Source organism: Schistocerca cancellata, chromosome 8 (assembly GCF_023864275.1).
Source record: "Schistocerca cancellata isolate TAMUIC-IGC-003103 chromosome 8, iqSchCanc2.1, whole genome shotgun sequence".
Taxonomy (NCBI): domain Eukaryota; kingdom Metazoa; phylum Arthropoda; class Insecta; order Orthoptera; family Acrididae; genus Schistocerca; species Schistocerca cancellata.
In genome coordinates, this window is record NC_064633.1 from 109,976,140 (window position 1) to 109,996,368 (window position 20,229).

The 20,229-nt window shown below is 37.1% G+C and overlaps 1 protein-coding gene across 1 annotated transcript in view; it reads left to right on the top strand.

The window, feature by feature from the left end:
• LOC126094930 (modular serine protease-like) overlaps positions 1-13,905 on the top strand; it is a 327,160-nt gene extending 313,255 nt beyond the window's left edge. Inside the window, exon 12 of the mRNA XM_049909577.1 lies at positions 11,103-13,905. Within this exon, the coding sequence (XP_049765534.1) occupies positions 11,103-11,317 (215 nt within the window). The 3' untranslated portion in view covers positions 11,318-13,905. The remainder of the gene's footprint in view (positions 1-11,102) is intronic.
• The last annotated feature ends 6,324 nt before the right edge of the window (positions 13,906-20,229 follow it).

Below are 20,229 nucleotides of genomic sequence, written 5' to 3' on the forward strand. Positions count from 1 at the left end.
ATAAATAACAACAATTAGAAGTTTAGTTTCACTAAATTCAACTGCCCCTACACAACATTCAAATATCTGTTCAGTGCAGCACCGTCATACGTCTATGTGCTCAAGCAGAATACTGTTTTTATGTACATGACCACTCCCCCACTCCACAAGGAACTCATTGAAAAATATCTCTTTTGATGTTGACTTGTCCATAATTTTCTTTACCAAGAAATAGTTCTGTTTTCCAGCACTCCAGTTATTATTATTATTATTTTATTTCCTTTCTCAGACGTTATGTCTGGTTAAAAATGGAAAGTGACACAGACCTTGAGCAAGCGTGACTTCCTTTTAACTGTACGGTATATGTTACATAGCATTTAGGAACTTTAGGGTTATTGAACCTGTATCAATAATTACAGATTTCTGTAGTCGTATATATACGTTTGGATGTAGCTGTATTGTGTTGATGAACTGGTGGATATTGTGTGGTATGACTCCTGTAGTTGATAGTGTAATTGATATGATGTCAACTTTATCCTGATGCCACATGTCCTTGACTTCCTCAGCCAGTTGGATGTATTTTTCAATTTTTTCTCCTGTTTTCTTCTGTATATTTGTTCTATTGGGTATGGATATTTCAATTAGTTGTGTTAATTTCTTCTTTTTATTGATGAGTATGATGTCAGGTTTGTTATGTGGTGTTGTTTTATCTGTTATAATGGTTCTGTTCCAGTATAATTTGTATTCATCATTCTCCAGTACATTTTGTGGTACATACTTGTATGTGGAAATGTGTTGTTTTATTAATTTATGTCATATGGCAAGTTGTTGATGTATTATTTTTGCTACATTGTCATGTCTTCTGTTGTATTCTGTATTTGCTAGTATTTTACATCTGCTTGTGATGTGATCTACTGTTTCTATTTGTTGCTTGAAAAGTCTGTGTTTATCTATTTTGTTATTGGGATCTTTAATAATATGCTTGCTGTAATATCTGGTGTTTATTGTTTGATCCTGCACTGCAATGATGAATCCTTCTGTCTCACTGTATATATTGCCTTTTCTTAGCCATGTATTGGATGCGTCTTGTTCGATGTGTGGCTGTGTTAGCTGATGCAGGTGCTTGCCATGTAGTGTTTTCTTTCTCCAATTTACTTTCTTTGTATCTGTTGATGTTATGTGATCTAAAGGGTTGTAGAAGTGGTTATGAAATTTCAGTGGTGTAGCCAATGTATTTATATGAGTGATTGCTTTGTGTATTTTGCTAGTTTCTGCTTGTTCTATAAAGAATTTTCTTAAATTGTCTACCTGTCCATAATGTAGGTTTCTTATGTCGATGAATCCCCTTCCTCCTTCCTTTCTGCTTAATGTGAATCTTTCTGTTGCTGAATGTATGTGATGTATTCTATATTTGTGGCATTGTGATCGTGTAAGTGTATTGAGTGCTTCTAGGTCTGTGTTACTCCATTTCACTACTCCAAATTAGTTGATCAATATTGGTATAGCATAAGTATTTATAGCTTTTGTCTTGTTTCTTGCTGTCAATTCTGTTTTCAGTATTTTTTTTTAGTCTTTGTCTATATTTTTCTTTTAGTTCTTCTTTAATATTTGTATTATCTATTCCCATTTTTTGTCTGTATCCTAGATATTTATAGGCATCTGTTTTTTCCATCGCATCTATGCAATCGCTGTGGTTATCCAATATGTAATCTTCTTGTTTAGTGTGTTTTCCCTTGACTATGTTATTTTTCTTATATTTGTCTGTTCCAAAAGCCATATTTATATCATTGCTGAATACTTCTGTTATCTTTAGTAATTGGTTGAGTTGTTGATTTGTTGCTGCCAGTAGTTTTAGATCATCCATGTATTGCAAATGTGTGATTTTATGTTGGTATGTTCCAGTAATATTATATCCATCATTTGTATTATTTAGCATGTTGGATAGTGGGTTCAGAGCAAGGCAGAACCAGAAAGAACTTAATGAGTCTCCTTGGTCTATTCCACGCTTAATCTGTATTGGCTGTGATGTGATATTATTTGAATTTGTTTGGATATTAAGTGTGGTTTTCCAATTTTTCATTATTATGTTTAGGAACTGTATCAATTTAGGATATACAAAGTAGATTAAATATACAATTTCCAATATCTGTAGTAACCATGAGTGGGGTACACTATCAAAAGCTTTTTTGTAATCAATGTATGCATAGTGTAGTGACCTTTGTTTAGTTTTAGCTTGATATGTCACCTCTGCATCTATTATCAGTTGCTCTTTACATCCTCGTGCTCCTTTGCAGCAGCCTTTTTGTTCTTCATTTATAATTTTGTTCTGTGTTGTATGTGTCATTAATTTCTGTGTAATGACTGAAGTTAATATTTTGTAGATTGTTGGTAGGCATGTTATGGGGTGATATTTAGCTGGGTTTGCTGTGTCTGCTTGATCTTTAGGTTTCAGATAGGTTATTCCATGTGTAAGTGTATCAGGGAATGTGTATGGGTCTGCAATGTAACTGTTAAATAATTTAGTTAGATGTGAATGTGTTGGGGTGAACTTCTTTAGCCAGAAATTTGCTATTTTATCATTTCCAGGGGCTTTCCAATTGTGCGTAGAATTATTTGCTCGGGTGACTTCATGTTGCAAAATTATCACTTCAGGCATTTGATGTATCATCTTGTATGAGTCTGTTTCTGCTTCTACCCACTGTGCATGCCTGTTATGTTGCACCGGGTTTGACCATATGTTGCTCCAGAAGTGTTCCATGTCTGTTATGTTTGGTGGATTGTCTATTTTAATGTGTGTGTTATCCATTGTTTGGTAAAATCTCTTTTGGTTTGTGTTGAATGTTTGGTTTTGTTTCCTTCTATTTTCACTTTTTTTGTATCTTCTAAGTCGTTTGGCCAATGCTTGTAATTTCTGCTTCTTTTCATCTAATTGCTCTATTGCTTCTTGTTGTGAGATTTTACATAACCTTTTTCGTTTTTTGTCTGATATTTCATTTCTTATAAATTGTGTTAGCTGTCTGATGTCTTTTCTCAGTTTTTCTATTCTGATCTGTAGCCTGTGTTGCCATGCTGGTTTTGTGGGTTTCTTCTGTGTGTTGGTTGGTTCTGATCTCTGCCTAGTGTGTATATTTAGTGTAGTGAGTGCTCCTACATAAATCAGTAGTTGTAACTCTTCCATAGTTGTGTTTTCATTTATTTTGTTGTGTATGATTGTGTTGATAGTTGTTATTGTTGTTTCGACTTGTGGGTTATTTGGTGGTCTATGCAAGAATGGTCTAATGTCTGTATTTGTGTCTTTGTATTCTATATATGTCAGCTGAAATTTTTCTTCTATATCTAACATGTGTGTCACTTCGTGTTCTATTTGTGCTTGTTCTGGTGGCTGTGTTAAGATGTCGTTTTCCTCTGATTGTTTAATTGATGTGTGTTGTTCTTTGTTTGTTTGCTCTGGGATGTTTGAGTCCATTACTGTATTTTCTTCTTCTTCTGATTGCACATTATTTTGTTCTAGTATTTGTTGTACTTGTTGTTTGATGTTTTCTAATTCTGACTGGGGTATCCTGTTATTTTTGATTATTACATGGATCTGATCAGCTAGTCGTTGTTCTGTTAAAAATTTTAATTCTGGGTATCTGGTAATAAATGTTGTGTATACTTGTGATCTGTATCCAGTTGTGTTGGTTCCTAGGTTTGTTGCTTGGTAATAACAGAACATGAGGTGTCGATTAACTTCATCTGACCATCTCATCCTCTGTCTTTGTTTTCCTTCTAGGGTGGTTGCAGGAAGCATATCCTGCAAAACACCTCTATTTGGATTTAAATCATTTTCCAGTTGGCTAGCAGTGTCGTTACCATTGTGGGCGGGCATAGGGTTCAAGCGTCATTCCCGACCATGATGGCGCTTGTCCGAGGCTTCTTTAGTTCTGTCCTGAACCAAGTAATCACACTAAAAGGGGGGTTAGCCCTATTAGTGGTTTGTTCTTTTCATTGCCTTTTACGTCTGGCAGAACATACCGGAGGTCTATTCTTTTCCCAGGCCTCCACGGGAATTATTATTATTATTATTATTATTATTATTATTATTATTATTATTATTATTATTATTAATGATATGAATATAATAGAGGGAAACATTCCACGGGATTGGAATGACTCCTTACCCTCTCCCTTGAAACCCACATCCTTTCGTCTTTCCATCTTTCCTGACGAAGCAGCCGTTGGTTGTGAAAGCTAGAATTTTGTGTGTATGTTTGTGTTTGTTTGTGCGTCTATTGACCTGCCAGCACTTTTGTTTGGTAAGTCTCATCATCTTTGTTTTAAGATATATAATTATTATTATTTAAAAAGAAAGATGATGAGACTTACCAAACAAAAGCGCTGGCAGGTCGATAGACACACAAACAAACACAAACATACACACAAAATCAAGCTTTCGCAACCAACGGTTGCCTCGTCAGGAAAGAGGGAAGGAGAAGGAAAGACAAAAGGATATGGGTTTTAAGGGAGAGGGTAAGGAGTCATTCCAATCCCGGGAGCGGAAAGACTTACCTTAGGGGGAAAAAAGGACAGGTATAAACTCGCACACACACACACATATCCATCCTCACATACAAGACACAAGCAGACATTTGTAAAGGCAAAGAGTTTGAGCAGAGATGTCAGTCGGGACGGAAGTACAGAGGCAAAGATGATGTTGAAAGACAGGTGAGGTATGAGCGGCGGCAGATTGAAATTAGGAATTAGCGGAGATTGAGGCCTGGCGGATAGCGAGAAGAGAGGATATGCCCTTCAGCATATCCTCTCTTCTCGCTATCCGCCAGGCCTCAATCTCCGCTAATTCCTAATTTCAATCTGCCGCCGCTCATACCTCACCTGTCTTTCAACATCATCTTTGCCTCTGTACTTCCGTCCCGACTGACATCTCTGCTCAAACTCTTTGCCTTTACAAATGTCTGCTTGTGTCTTGTATGTGTGGATGGATATGTGTGTGTGTGCGAGTTTATACCTGTCCTTCTTTCCCCCTAAGGTAAGTCTTTCCGCTCCCGGGATTGGAATGACTCCTTACCCTCTCCCTTAAAACCCATATCCTTTTGTCTTTCCTTCTCCTTCCCTCTTTCCTGACGAGGCAACCGTTGGTTGCGAAAGCTTGATTTTGTGTGTATGTTTGTGTTTGTTTGTGTGTCTATCGACCTGCCAGCGCTTTTGTTTGGTAAGTCTCATCATCTTTCTTTTTAAATATATTTTTCCCACGTGGAATGTTTCCCTCTATTATATTCTAATTATTATTATTATTATACAAGGCATGTTTTATTGAAATTGCTGACTGTCTAGCACAGCTATTTCCATGTGTTGTATAGTTATCTTATTGACAAGTTGAAAAATTTTCCGATGGCATTGTTCACATATTGTTTGTTTAAGATGTTACTTTTTGGATATAAGACTCAGTGTCCAGTGTTAAAGCATCATAAGTCATTATTAGCTTCAAACACAAAACATTCTATTAGTAACTGGTGTTGCTTCAATTATTTAAGAATCATTTATTAAAATGAAGCAGTAGAAAAATCTGGCACAGAACAACAAGAAGCATTGACTGGCAGACAGGCACATTAAACATGACTGTTAGATACTATGAGCTATAACACTTAACCTTCCACCAAATGTAGACAAAAAACACACACATTCACAACTGCATAATACACACAGGGGCACTGTAGGACCTGGGTGATGACTTGACTGCAACAGCATCTGTGGTGAACAACAATCTTTGTGGGAGCGAGTGGAGGGGGTACAGAAGTGGCATGAGGTGGAGAGGAGGAGGAATGCTGGGTGGGGTAGGGCTGGTGGAAGATGCTAGTGCTGCCTGTGGGAGAGTGCAGGGACATGACAGGGACAGGACGGTGGTCTGTTAGTTGCAGAATTTGGCAGCTGTGTTAAGGGGGAAAAGGAGAGAGGAAAGAAGCAGAGGTGGGAAAAGGACTATGTAGGTGTGCTGGTGGGTTACAAGATGTATGTAGGTCTGGAGTGGGAGCAGGGAAGGGGATAGAGGCAGGTGTAGGACAGGGACTAGTGAAGGTTGAGGACAGGGGACTTCAGGAATGAAGGATATATATATTACAGGGAGAGTTTCCACCCACACCATTCAGAAAGCTACTGTTGTGAGGAAGAATCCAGATGGCACAGTGTGTGAAGCAGTCACTGCAGTAAAGCACATTGTGTTGCACAGCATGCTCACAACTTGGTGATCCACCTGTCTCTTGACTGCAGTTTGCCAGTGACCACTCATCTGGACAGAGAGCTTTTTGGTTGTCACATCAGTGTAGTATGTGCAGCTAAGTTGGTAGAGCACATGACTGCTTTCACAGCTTTGATGCAGTAGGAGGTGCCCATGATAGAACTGGAGTAGTGGGAGGATGTGTGTAGGTCTTATATCTATGTCAACCTAATACAATCAAAGACTAGAGCAACACCACCTCTTGTCATGCCCTAAAATGAGAAATAATCTCTCCACCATCCTCCCCTCCCCCCCCCCCCCCCCCCACAGTGTTGCTCCATCATCTGCCCAGCTTTTTCAGTATCCTTGTCGATGCTTATTTCATCCCTGTTCCCAACCCCTTCGTCGTATCCATTTAGTAGATCTAAATGAAAGACTTGCCCTTTACATGCCCTCATTACTGCCAGCTCCAGTCTTGCTACCCACCTGTGAAAGAAGCCATGTGATCTATTTATTTTTTATTTATTTATTTATTTATTATCATCCCAATGATCACATTTGTGATATAGGATTTATCAGGGTACATTTTAACAACTATATAATATCTTTACAAAATTTGTATCTGTGCTGAATTCATATTAATCTATCTTATGTTTAATACAATATACAACTAATAAGTGTTTTTATAACATAATTTATTATGCACTGATGTAATTTCATTTGTCACATTAACTTAGACATATATTTTATACAGTTGCGCAGAGATATTCACTTATGCTGTAATAGCATTTGTCAAGCATGTGGTTCTTTAGAACAGTTTTAAATTTATCCTCATTTTCCAGGTCTTTGATATGTTTTGGTAGTGCATTAAAAAGTTTGATGCCTTGATTACATACATGTTTCTGGCTTTGGGTCCTTGTTACAGCTTGTATGTGGAGATCTTTACATTGCCGTGTATCGTAATTATGGAAGTCTGTATTGGTTTTCATTTTGTCCTGATTTCTTTTGATCACCAACAGACATTTCAGATGATAATGATGGAATTGTTAAAATTTTCAATGCTTTAAAAAGGGGCCTACAATGTGTTTGAGGTTGGCTGTGGATCATTATCTGAATAGCACATTTTTGTAATTTGAAAATCTCATTTAGACGACAATTTGTTTTTCCCCAGAATACTATCCCATAGGATGCAATGGACTGAAAATAGCCAAAATATACTAATCTGGTACAGTCATTACTACAAACTCTTGACATTATTCTAAGCACAAAACATGCTGAATTTAGTTTTAGTGCTAAGCTCACCACATGGTCCTTCCAATTAATCTTCTCATCAATGTGCATACCCAGGAATTTTGCACACTGTACTCTTTCAAGTTGTTTGCCCTCCATGGTGGGATTTAGGTCATCCTGTTCACTTATTTTTCCATATTGCACATAATTAGTTTTTTTGCATTCAGTGTTACCTTGTTAGCACTAAACCATTTTTGTATATCTTGTAGGACATGGTCCACAGTACTGTGCAATGGCTGCTTCATATCACTAACTATTAAACTAGTATCATCAGCAAATAACATGATTCTAGCTTTCCTCTCTGACACCTGAATATCATTAATGTAAATGAGGAACAGCAAGGGGCCTAATACACTTCCTTGGGGCACTCCTACTGTGACCTCCCTTGGATCTGATCTTAGTTTAATTTTTTGATTAATATTTGGTGCTGTAATTTCAACCATCTGCATCCTCTTTTCCAGATAAGACTCAAACCACTTTTTTACCAGTCCTCTGATACCTATAGCTTCAAGCTTTTTCAAAAGTATGCTGTGGTCAACAGTGTCAAAGGCTTTTGACAAATCTAGATTTATCCCAACTACACTTTTTCCCTCTTCCAATTTAGTGATTATTTCTTTTGTGTATTATAGTACAGCTGTTTCGGTACTTCTCCCAGCTTGAAATCCATGCTGATTACTGTTTATCAGATTGTGCATATTAAGATAATGTGTATTTCATTAGTATCTCTAAAACATTAGAAAAAGTTGGGAGGAGTGAGACAGGTCTGTAGTTTTCTATTTTAAGTTTATCACCCTTTTTCAACAGGGGAATGACTTTAGAAATTTTCAGTTTTTGTGGAAACATGCCCTCAGCCATTGACAAGTTTGCTATGTGCGCCAATGGTTTCGCTATCTGATTAGCTGTTTTCTTTACTAATATTATTGGCACCTCATCTACTCCAGCTGACATCTTGGACTTCAGACTTTTAATCACTTTTAAAACTTCCTTTTCGTTTGTTGGAACTGCCATCATACTGCTGGCTGCCTTGGGTGCTTCCATCTTAATCTGCTCCCCAAAATTCCTGCTTAATGTCTGGGGTACATTTAAAAAGTAATTATTTATATAATTAGGCATGGCATATTTATCTACCATTTTATTCTCCTCATCTTTTAGAATAATTTCCTTGTCTTTGGTAGGTACCCCGGTTTCTTTTCTCACAATTTCCCATGCTATTTTAGTTTTATTTCTGGACTGTTTTATTTCCATATTATTACTTAATAACTTTGCATTTGCAATTACTCTGCGGTATATTTTCCTATACCTCTTTACATATTCTATAAAATCAATATCTGTACACTCCCTCAACTCTGAATTCAGTTTTTTCATGTTTTCACATGGTTTCTTAATTCCAAGAGTCCTCCAAGAACTTGACTTTACGTGTCCAGTAGACTTGATTCTGGTCAGTTTCTTTGGAAAACACATCTCAAAGTTCATCATATAAATCGATGCAAATACACTATATGCCTCATCTGTACTTGACTGTTTCATAACATCTAACCAATTTTCATTTTCTAAGATACTTATGAACTGATGACAGCTGTCCACAGAGAAGTTTCTTTTGTAAATATTATTTACACCTTTATCTTCCTTTGACCTTAAAGGGATTTCAATGGTGAGAGCATTATGGTCAGACAATCCTAAATCTATGTTTGTTACCTCTATGTCAGTTGCTGACATATTTGAGAAAATGTTATCTATGAGGATATTGGAGGTGTTTGTTATTCTAGTTGAATTGTTTATGTGTGGTGACATGTTGAAACTCTTTAATATGTCCAAAAATTGCCTTTTTTGTTGACTTTCAACTAGAAGATTAATATTGAAATCACCACAAAGAATAATCACAGTTTCTTTTTTGTAAATAGTATTTAGCAACAATTCTAATTTATCGAAAAAGACTTCTATGTTTCCACATGGTGACGTATACACTGTTATGACTATGACTTTTTTCATCAGGCCATATAGCTGGACAGCACCTGCTTCAAAAAACATTTCAATACTTAAGTTCTCTGCTTCACATCTCTTTTTAAATTCTAACTCTTGTCTAAGGTAAATACCGACTCCACCATCTTTTGCAATTTTCCTACTATAATTACTTACCAGTTTAAATGGATTAATATGAATACTACTAATTTCTTGGTCCTTACACCAATGTTCAGTAATGCACAAGACATCAGGTTGGGTGTTACTTACTGCTATTTCAAGTTCACAATATTTGTTCTTGAGGCACTGCACATTTAGAGTCATAATCTTTAGAACAGGGGAGTGAGCACTGATGGTATTTCTCCTTTCATTTAACACTGTTATCTTGGAGTTTTCATTATGGCTGGATACCAAAAATCCTGTTGTACCACAGGTTTCTTGTTTCTGTTGCTTTTCCTACTTGAAGTGGATGATGCTGATTGATTGTTTTACTAGCTGTGGCAGCTGATGACATTTTAATATTTACAATAGCAGATGATGATGTTTTTAGTGCTTCAGCAAATGTTGCTCTTGTTAAGGTTTTTATTTCTTCTGCTTCTGCCCTCATTTGGAGTGGGATTTTAGGGAACTTTTCTACTGTTATGCGGCTTATTTCTTCTAGTATCTTTTCACCCATCATCTTTTTTCCATAATAGTTCCTGTGCTGTCCATGCCTCGTGAAATGATTTCTCACTGAGCTGTTTGCATCCACAAAAGTTGCACACTTAAAAGCACAGCAGATCTTCCTGAATTTATTATTTGTTGACTTTATTTCTTATCTACCAACTTAACTGAAATTATTGAGCAATATTTTACATTGTCTCTAAGTAACAAGCTGTTTTTCCATGCTAAAGGGCATGCCAAATGGTGGCTGAGAGGCTGCTGGACCATCCAGTTACTGAGCATGCTCTGGACCACTGTATGCTTGACTTCAGTGGCTGCTTCATGGCCCATGCCATTTGGGTTCTTCAGACTAACTACAGGTTTTCTATTTCATGTGGTTGGAAACACTCCCTATAAAGTATCCTCCATTCCTGTAACCCCTCTAGCCTTAACCTTCATTAGTTCCAGTCCTACACATGCCTTCTACCTCACAAGCACACTTGCATAGTCCTTTCCTCTTCTCTGCTTCTCTCCTCTCCCCTATTTCTCCTAAGAGTAGCCACCCAGTGCTTTGCCTGATGACTTACCATCATGTCCTCAGCATGTCCCTGCACATTTTCACAGGCAACACTCCCTACCTGCTTTTCTTCCCATACTTTACAACATTTTTTTCTGTACCCCTACTACCCACCACAGCAAAGACTGCTGCTCACCTGAGACACTGTTTCAGTCAGGACTTGGCACCCAGAGATGACAATAGCTGTGGCATGTGTTATGCATGTGTGAATGTGTGTGTGTTTTGTCTATGTCTGAGAAAGGACTTGGTCTGATAGCAAATAATATCTTGCAGTCCTTTTTCAATATGCCTGTCTGCCAGTCAGTGCAGCCTCTATTTGGTGAGTAACAATCTATCCTTTTCATATGTTCTGAGATAGATAGTGTAACAGAACATTTTGTTAAGGAAATTTTGATCTTGATGGTCTTGTAGTGTACAAGTTAATGAATCTTTTCTTGTTTACAGGGACAACTGCGTGTAATGGAGACAGTGGTGGAGGGCTCACCTTCATACATGAACTCAATCCATTAGGACCTTCAAGTAAGCTTTATTTTGTGCAGGGCATTGTTAGCACAAGTGGAGGTTCTAGTCAAATTGGTACTTGCAACCTGGAAGACTATGTTGCATTTACAAAAGTATCAGAATTTAGAAGTTTTCTTGACAAGTATAGAGATTATTAAACTATTAGATACTCAATTTTATTTTTAAAGACTATTGCTCCTTTATAATGTTAAGGGAATTGCAAGAACTACAACTCTATATTAAAAAAAATCAGTTACTTTGTTTTTATAACTACAATTCCACAGATAAGTTCTCTAAAAGTAAAATTTTCAGTTTAAGAAGGAATGTCTTATTTATTGTTCTTAATGAGAAGCTAATTGGTTTGATCATTAATCTTGGGTTTGTAACTTGAAGCTTGTGAAAGAATTTGAAATGTTACAAACTTTTGTTGGTTCATGTTCTAGAATTGTATGGAAACAAGCATACAAACTGTCAAGGTTGCTCATGCTGTCGGCTGCTGCTCAGTTGCCCAAGTGCTGAGATCAGTTAACATTCCTCATTGTATCCAATGATAGTATTTAATATCAGTGTAATAGTTAATTTTTTGTTATGAACAAAATATCTTTTGACAATACTACTTGCTGCCTCCAAAAATAAAAATGGTTGGATGCAGACACAAAAATCTTAAAAGCAGACCACAAGTAAAATACGTGCAAAGAATACATTCAGTTACAGTGAACCCCAACTCACCTGTCCTATCTGGTGATTACAGTGTTAATTCTCATAATAATTTTAGCAAACTTGGCTATCGGACTTTGCAAATGAATGCAGGTTCTAGTTTGTGTTGTGGTACACAATCAGATAATTGAATTTTGTGATTAATAAAGGACACCAGATAATAGTGTGAAGCTGAACACAACCTAAATGTAATGGTAAACAGAGTTTAAGGCTCATTAATTAGCTTTCAGTAAAATAACTGAAGGCTATTGAATTAATTTTGTATATCACAGGAGGTGATGTAAAACTAAATTTTTTTAGATTTTTTAGATTCAGTTCAGATTACTAAAGTGGAATACACACATAAGATAACATTTTTTGTTGTATCATGAACATATCATACCTTATCAAACAAACAATTATTAATTGTGAATGACTGAATATTAGATCATATGAAGTTGAAAAAGTGGAAGAATCAGAAGAAGAAGTGGGCTTTAACTCATTTGTTTTATAATACGCAAAGAATCAGAGTTAGTGGAGCCAATAAGCAGCGCTGAATCCCTACATTGATAACTGATATAGCTGCTTTAAGTGGCAGCCACTCAAAGCAAAGATATTGCTGTAGCACCAAGTGTGCAGTCATAAGTATTTTAAATACATGTAAATAAAGTAGCGTTACACACTGAGGTGACCAAAGTCATGGGATACCTCCTAGTGTCATATCTGACCTCCTATCACCTGGTGTAGTGCAGCACATCAACAAGTGGCTGGAAGTCCCCTGCAGAAATTTTGAGCCATGCTGCCTCTATAGTCATCGATAATTGTGAAAGAGATGCTGGTCCAGAATTTTGTGCATGAATTGATCTTTTATGTTCCTAAATGTTCAATGGGATTCATGTCATACAATCTGGGTGGCCAAACAAACAGTTGCGGCACCATGAAATGGTGCATTGTCAACCAAAAAAATTCCATCTTTCGTGGGAACATGAAGTCCATGAATGGCTGCAAATGGTCTCCATGTAGCTGAACATAACAATTTCCAGTCAATGATCTGTTCAGCTGGAGCAGAGGACCCAGTCCATTCCATGTAAACAAAGCACACACCATTATGGGACCATCACCAGCATGCACACTGCCTTGCTGACAACTTAAATCCATAGCGTCATGGGGTTTGCACCACCCTCAAACACTTCCATCAGTTTTTACCAACTGAAATCAGGACTCACCTGACCAGGTCACAATTTTCCAGTTATTCAGGGACCAACCAACACTTTCATGAGCCCAGGAGAGGCCCTGCAGGTTATGTCATGCTATTAGCCAAGGCATTTGTATAGTCGTCTACTGCCCCAGCCAATTAACACCAAATTTCAATACACTGTCTGAATGGATACATTCATCTTAAGTCCCACTTTGATTTCTGCAGTTATTTGGTGCAGTGTTGCTTATCTATTAGCACTGACATTTCTATGCAAACTCCACTACTCTGTCATTAAGTGAAGGCTGTCAGCTACTGTGTTGCCTGTGGTGAGAGATAATGCCTGAAATTTGGCATTTCTGGTACACTTTTTACACTGTGGATCTTGGAATATTGAATTCCCTAATGACTTCCAAAATGGAATGTCCCATGTATCTAGTTATGGCTACAATTTCATGTTTAAAGTCTGTTAATACCCATTTTGTGGCCATAATCACATCAGAAAACTTTTCACATGAGTGACCTGAGTACAAATGACAGCTCTGGCACTTCAGTTTACAATTCAATTCAATTTTATACTTTTTGTACAAGATACTGCAGCCATCTCCACATGTACATATCACCATCTCATGACCTTGTCAGCTCAATGTGTTAAAGTGTATTGATTCAGAGCTGTAGAGTTCAATAAAAGTGTAGAATGAAAAAATTACTTTACATCTACATTTGCTGCAGGTGGCTAAGTAGTTAATGAATGTATGAATAAAGGAACATTGTAAAAAATTTATAACCTCCATCCAAAAATGCCTGATGGTTTCAAATCAGAAGAACAGTTCAGCAGATTACACATCACTTAAGCTTGGTCTACACATAATGTTTTGTCATCAGTCTTGCATGATCGTGCAAGACTGATGGCAAGACTGATACAAATCATGCAGCTACACTGTTCAAGCTTCAGCCGAGTTTTTTGCTCAGTTGTTCCAAAATCATCATGGAGAAAACACTTCTAGTGGTGACAATTGCACTATGTGTTCTTAAACTTAACAAGAAGAGATGGTCTGCACATGACTCATGATGGTCTCAAGATTGGTTATTGAAAAGAGGGACAATCTCCCATGTGAATCTTCTCTGAGAACTATGGCAGGGAACAGAAGACTGGCACAATTACTTATGTACGGACATAGAAACAGACTGTAAACTGTTATCTTTTGTCACCTCAGAAATGGAAAAAGGAGACAGTGTTATGAGGGCAGCTATCAGCCACCATGAGAGACTCAGTTCTAAGGTTTTTAGCGACTGGCAGGAACTACAAGGACATGGAATATATAACTATAATTTCAAAACAAGCTTTGAGCCACATCATACCAGGAACCTGTGAAGCTATATACGATGTTCTGAAAAAGGAATATTTGAAGGTAAGTAAATGAAAGGTACAAATATTTTGCTTTCGGAAAGCAAAGAGTTTAATGAAAATAAATGAAGATTAGACAAAAATAGAATGACATTAACAGATTACAATTTTAAGCAAGAATTTTAAGATTAGATTAGATTAGATTAGATTAATACTTGTTCCATAGATCATGAATACGACACTTTGTAATGATGTGGAACGTGTCAGGTTAATAAAAGATGTTCGTACAAGATATTACATTACACAAAATATTGCATGACACTAATGGTTAAGATTTTTTTCCCTTAATTTATATCTAAAAATTCAGCCAAGGAGTAGAAGGAGTTGTCATCTAGAAATTCTTCTAATTTATTTTTAAATGTTAGTTGGCTATCTGTCAGGCTTTTGATGCTGTTTGGTAGGTGACGAAAGACTTTTGTGGCAGCATAATTTACCCCTTTCTGTGCCAAAGTCAGATTTAACTCTGCATAGTGAAGATCATCCTTTCTCCTGGTATTATAGCTATGCACACTGCTATTACGTTTGAACTGGGTTGGATTATTAACAACAAATTTCATAATTGAATGTATATATTGTGAGGTTACTGTGAGGATCCCTAGATACTTAAATAGATGTCTGCAGGATGACCGTGGGTGGGCTCCAGCAATTAGTCTGATTACACGTTTTTGAGCAATGAATACTTCTCTACTCAACGATGAATTACCCCAGAATGTGATGCCATACAAAAGCAGTGAATGAAAGTAGGCATAGTAAGCTAATTTACTGAGATTCTTATCACCAAAATTTGCAATAACCCTAATAGCATACGTAGCTGAACTCTGACGTTTCAGCAGACCATCAATGTGTTGCTTCCAGTTTAACCTCTAATCAATGGACACACCTAAAAATTTTGAAAATTCTACCTTAGCTACAGACTTCTGTTCAAAGTCTATATTTATTACTGGAGTTGTGCCATTTACTGTACGGAACTGTATATTCTGTGTTTTATCAAAATTTAAAGAGAGTCCGTTTGCTGAGAACCACTTAATAATTTTGTGAAAAACATCATTTACAATTACATCACTTAGTTCTTGGTTTTTGGATGTTATTACTATACTTGTATCATCAGCAAAAAGAACTAACTTTGCATTTTCATCAATGTGGAACAGTAAGCCATTAATGTATATCAAGAACAGTAAAGGACCTAAGACCGAACCCTGTGGGACCCCATACTTGATAGCCCCCCAGTTTGAGGAATCAGCTGTTGTTTTAACATTACATGAACCACTTATTTCAACTTTCTGCATTCTTCCAGTTAAGTATGAATTAAACCATTTGTGCACTGCCCCACTCAAACCATAATGATTTAGCTTATCTAAAAGAATTCCATGATTTACACAATCATAGGCCTGAGAGATCACAAAAATTACCAGTGGGTGCTGTCCGGTTATTCAGAGCATTAAATATTTGATCAGTGAAAGTGTATATAGCATTTTCTGTTGAAAAGCCTTTCTGAAAACCAAACTGACATTTTGTTAGTACTTTATTTTTACAAATATGGGAGACTACTCTTGAGTACATTACTTTCTCAAAAATTTTTGATAGAGCTGTCAGAAGAGAGATTGGGCGGTAGTTGTTGACATCTGACGTATCCCCCTTTTTATGCAATGGTTTTACAATGGCGTATTTCAGTCTATTGGGGAAAACACCCTGCTCCAAAGAACTATTACATACGTGGCTGAGAATCCTACTTATCTGTGGGGAACAAGCTTAAGTACCTTGCTGGAAATGCCATCAATTCCGTAAGAGCTTTTACTTTTCAGTGAGTTTATTATTTTACTGATTTCAGAGGGAGAGGTTGGTGGAATTACAGTTGTTTCAAACTGCACAGGTATGGCCTCTTCTATTAGCAGCCTTGCCTCTTCTAGTGAATATCTAGATCCTATTTTCTCCACAACATTTAAAAAACAACATCTGTTGGTGATTCATCTTCATTTGCCAATTCTTGTTCCTCTCAATTAAAATAAACCAAATCTGTTTATTTTATGTTCCACAAAACAAAAGCAAAATAAAACATTTGTTTAACTTTCACTATTGTTTGAATGGTTCAGTCTGCCTTTGTTTTCAGTTTCCAAAGACTGAAAAAGAGTGGGCACACACAGCTGAAGATTTCAAGATGTAATGGCAGTTTCCTCATTGCTTTGGTGCAATTGATGGGGCACATGTAAAAATCATACCACTGAAGCATAGCGGTTTGTATCATTTTAATTACACAAACACGCAAAGCATTGTACTTATGGCAACTGCCAATGCTAATTGTGAATTTATCTACTGTGATGTTGGAAAAAGGGCTGGATTTTGGATGGAGGGGTCATTACAACACCAAGTCCTATTAAAAATTGTCACAAGATAGCTTCAAGATTCTGAAAGCAGAGAAAGTTTCAAATCGTAATCAAGTACTTCCGTATGCATTTGTTGGTGATGAAACCTTTGGACTGCAGTATAATGATGGCTTGCTGTGTATTGCACATTTTTTAAGAAGATTTTGTTCTCAAAGCTATTTATCACCTGAGATACTTGCTGAAGGAAACATAGAGGATGGTTCTGTGTTAGGAGTGAGAGTTAAATCCAAAATTATGCATGATCTACAACTTAGCAAACATGGCCTGGTTCTAGAAAGTACAGGAATTGTAAGGGACAACTATAAAACATACTTCAACAATGAGGGATCAGTACCCTGGCTAGACAAAGATATTGTGTAATTTAAAACGTATGTGAAATGGTGCACTTCAAATGGGTGTTTACATGTCACATTGTAAAAATTTACTTATTTTGCTTTAAACATCCAGGCACTAATTAGAAAGAAAAAAAATGCTACAGAGATTAATTTTGTCTGCATTGCTTTAATAAATATGCCACATATTATTTTCATTTGCTGAAAATACTGGAGAGCCTCATTGTAACTTATGGGGATGTAGAACCACTGGCTCTACTCCCCAGTAATATTACTGCCCTACCACAACAAGAACAACTGTAGCTCTGCCAGATCAGTTCTCTGTAGTACAGGCTATATGCTACACACATTGTGTTTATGCTGCAAGAATAAAAGTATTCATAGTACGTGACCAGAATGTGAGTGATTATTTATCATCCTAATTACCCTCTACCTGCAGTGGTGCTCCTGTTATTTTCTTCTCAACCGCACTGTGAAACACCGAGTTATACTCATGCTGGCATGCTGCCAATCACTATGGGATACAAACTTCATGCCACAAAGAATGCACCACATGAGGGTGCTTCATCACCTGGCATCACTACAGACAATTTATTTGTGCATCTATTTGGTGTTCTCGCTGATTCCCAGATGATATAACCAGTGCAACTGTGGTTCTTGAATGGTAATCAGTGTTCACATTGTTTAAACAACTGCCAAACCAGGGTGTCATTACCTCTTGCCAAACGAACAAACACACTAAACTGCAAATCAAGTACAATGTTATCAGTGAAGGTGGTGAGACAAAGCCTGCCACTCCCTTAATTAACTGTGCTATATCAACAGTGATCATACACGATGAACAATTGCTGCCTGCTGCCATCTTCAACTCCCACCTAACCAGTGCTACTAATATACTGATCAGTGACAATGTTAATGAACTATACTGCACTCATTTTCATTCTAATGACTCAGCATGTATCAACATTCCATATGCAATTTACCAAATTATGGACACTCTCCAGAATACCACAATTGTTGACAAACAATCCCCACTATATATGACACTTTCCGCTACAGAGAACCAATATTTAAAGGTTATTGTGGACAAATCCATCCTACAAGTGACCTTCCTGTGTCAGAACATATTTTTCCATTGTCTATGCCTGAACTTTACATTCTGTGCAATACCTATGTCATCCAGGTGAATCACACTTGGTACAGCTGTGCTGCATCCCATGTCACGTCATAACAATGACGTCACATCCACAACGGCTGTGCTATGTTCCGGGTCATGCCTGCCAAATGACGTCACTCAACATTGTTCCGGGTCATGCCTGCCAAATGACGTCACTCAACAAGCAGGCAAAACATTTCTACCTGCAACTGTGCAGGGTTTTCACACCTCATGACCATAACATATCAATACAGTGAGCCTGATCGCAACTACAACCCATGCATCATGGGAACCCAAGGAGTACCTACAACAGCTGCCAACTTGGGTGCCCTAGACCAATGCGCCATTTGCCATGATTGCCACCAACCAGGACCTGTTCACCAAGCTCCATTCCTCAGTTCCCCGCTACAACACCATCCTCCACAACGCCAACGCACCAGCTGGGTGCGCTGCTAATGTTAAGATGTCTCTGGAAGCATAGTATTAACTGTACACATTGGAAGGCTTGTGTCCACTAGCAAATAACTACTGCAAGCATTTGCTGAGGTGTTTACATTAGAATAGAAACTTACTCAGGTTTTCTTCTTGAAGCCATTGGAGCAAGTTAATTTCAGGAACTTGCTGTAAGTACTAATAACAGAAGTGTTTTCACTACAGTCATGTTGTGAGATAGACAAGTGGAAGTTTAAGTTTCATGCTTAAAAAGCAGAGCACTCGCCAATGTTGTTGCATTATTATTAATGAATAAAATTTGTTATGAAACACAACAATAAAGAAACAGAACTAAAGGAACATTAAATTGAAGAAATGGATGCAATGGAGTACATATTAATGTTATCAAGAAATGCTGTCAGTAAACTAAAATTGGAGGACTTCGCTTAGATTAAAATCTTTCAGAGGCTGTCATGTGCAAATTTCGATCATCTCTTGCCTATTGGACACTCAAATATTTGATACAATGTACCAAAATGTTTGTGGTAACATAAAAAAAATAGTCCAAAATTTACCATATTTACTCGAATCTGAGCCGCACATTTTTTTCCGGTTTTTGTAATCTAAAAAATCGCCTGCAGCTTAGAATCGAGTGCAAAGTAAGCTACACAGGCATGCTTTGCAGGCAAAAAGATAAATACTAGTGCCAAAATCTCTGCGTCAGTAAATAAATATAAAAAAGGTGGAAGACGAGCTTCCCCCCCCCCCCCCCGAGTTTCGACCATTGCATTTTCATACATTATCCAATGAAGTAAATACAAATGCCGTATTGTTCATCTTCGAATGTAGCAGCATATCAATGTAGTACAAAAATCCGACTGGCAAGACTGTTTGGGATGCTTGTCAATATGGCCAACTCTACGTTCCTAATTTTTTCCTACCTGTGAGAAGAGATGGTTGCTAATAGGAACTTTTTTGTGAATCACATGCAGTATTCTCTTCACCATAAGAATATAAACATTTTGCCATGTATTCTTTCGTGTTTGCTGCTATCTTGTTTAATTCCTGTCTGCCTAATAAACTATGAAACTAGATTGAGACAACAGCAAACGTGGAAGAATATACATATTATGTCATGTTTATATTTGTATTATACTTATGCCTAATAGTGATACAGTCAGAAATTAAACACGGCAATTGACTAGATTTTTAAATCTAAGATGACTCTAATTTCTGTGCAGAATGTAATGTACTAAAGAGGTATCTGCAAAGATTTTCAAACGGAGAAAAAGTTTCGCTAAACTCTTGTTCAGAACATCATCTATGACACGCAGTCTATTATTTGGTTCTTGTTGATCATTATCAAAGAAAGCAGCAGTGTAAGTAACAACAAATAGCAGTCTCTTGCCATTGTCTCGCTAATGAGACGATTCCTCTCTCTCTCTCTCTTTTCAATTGTAAGCGGCGGTA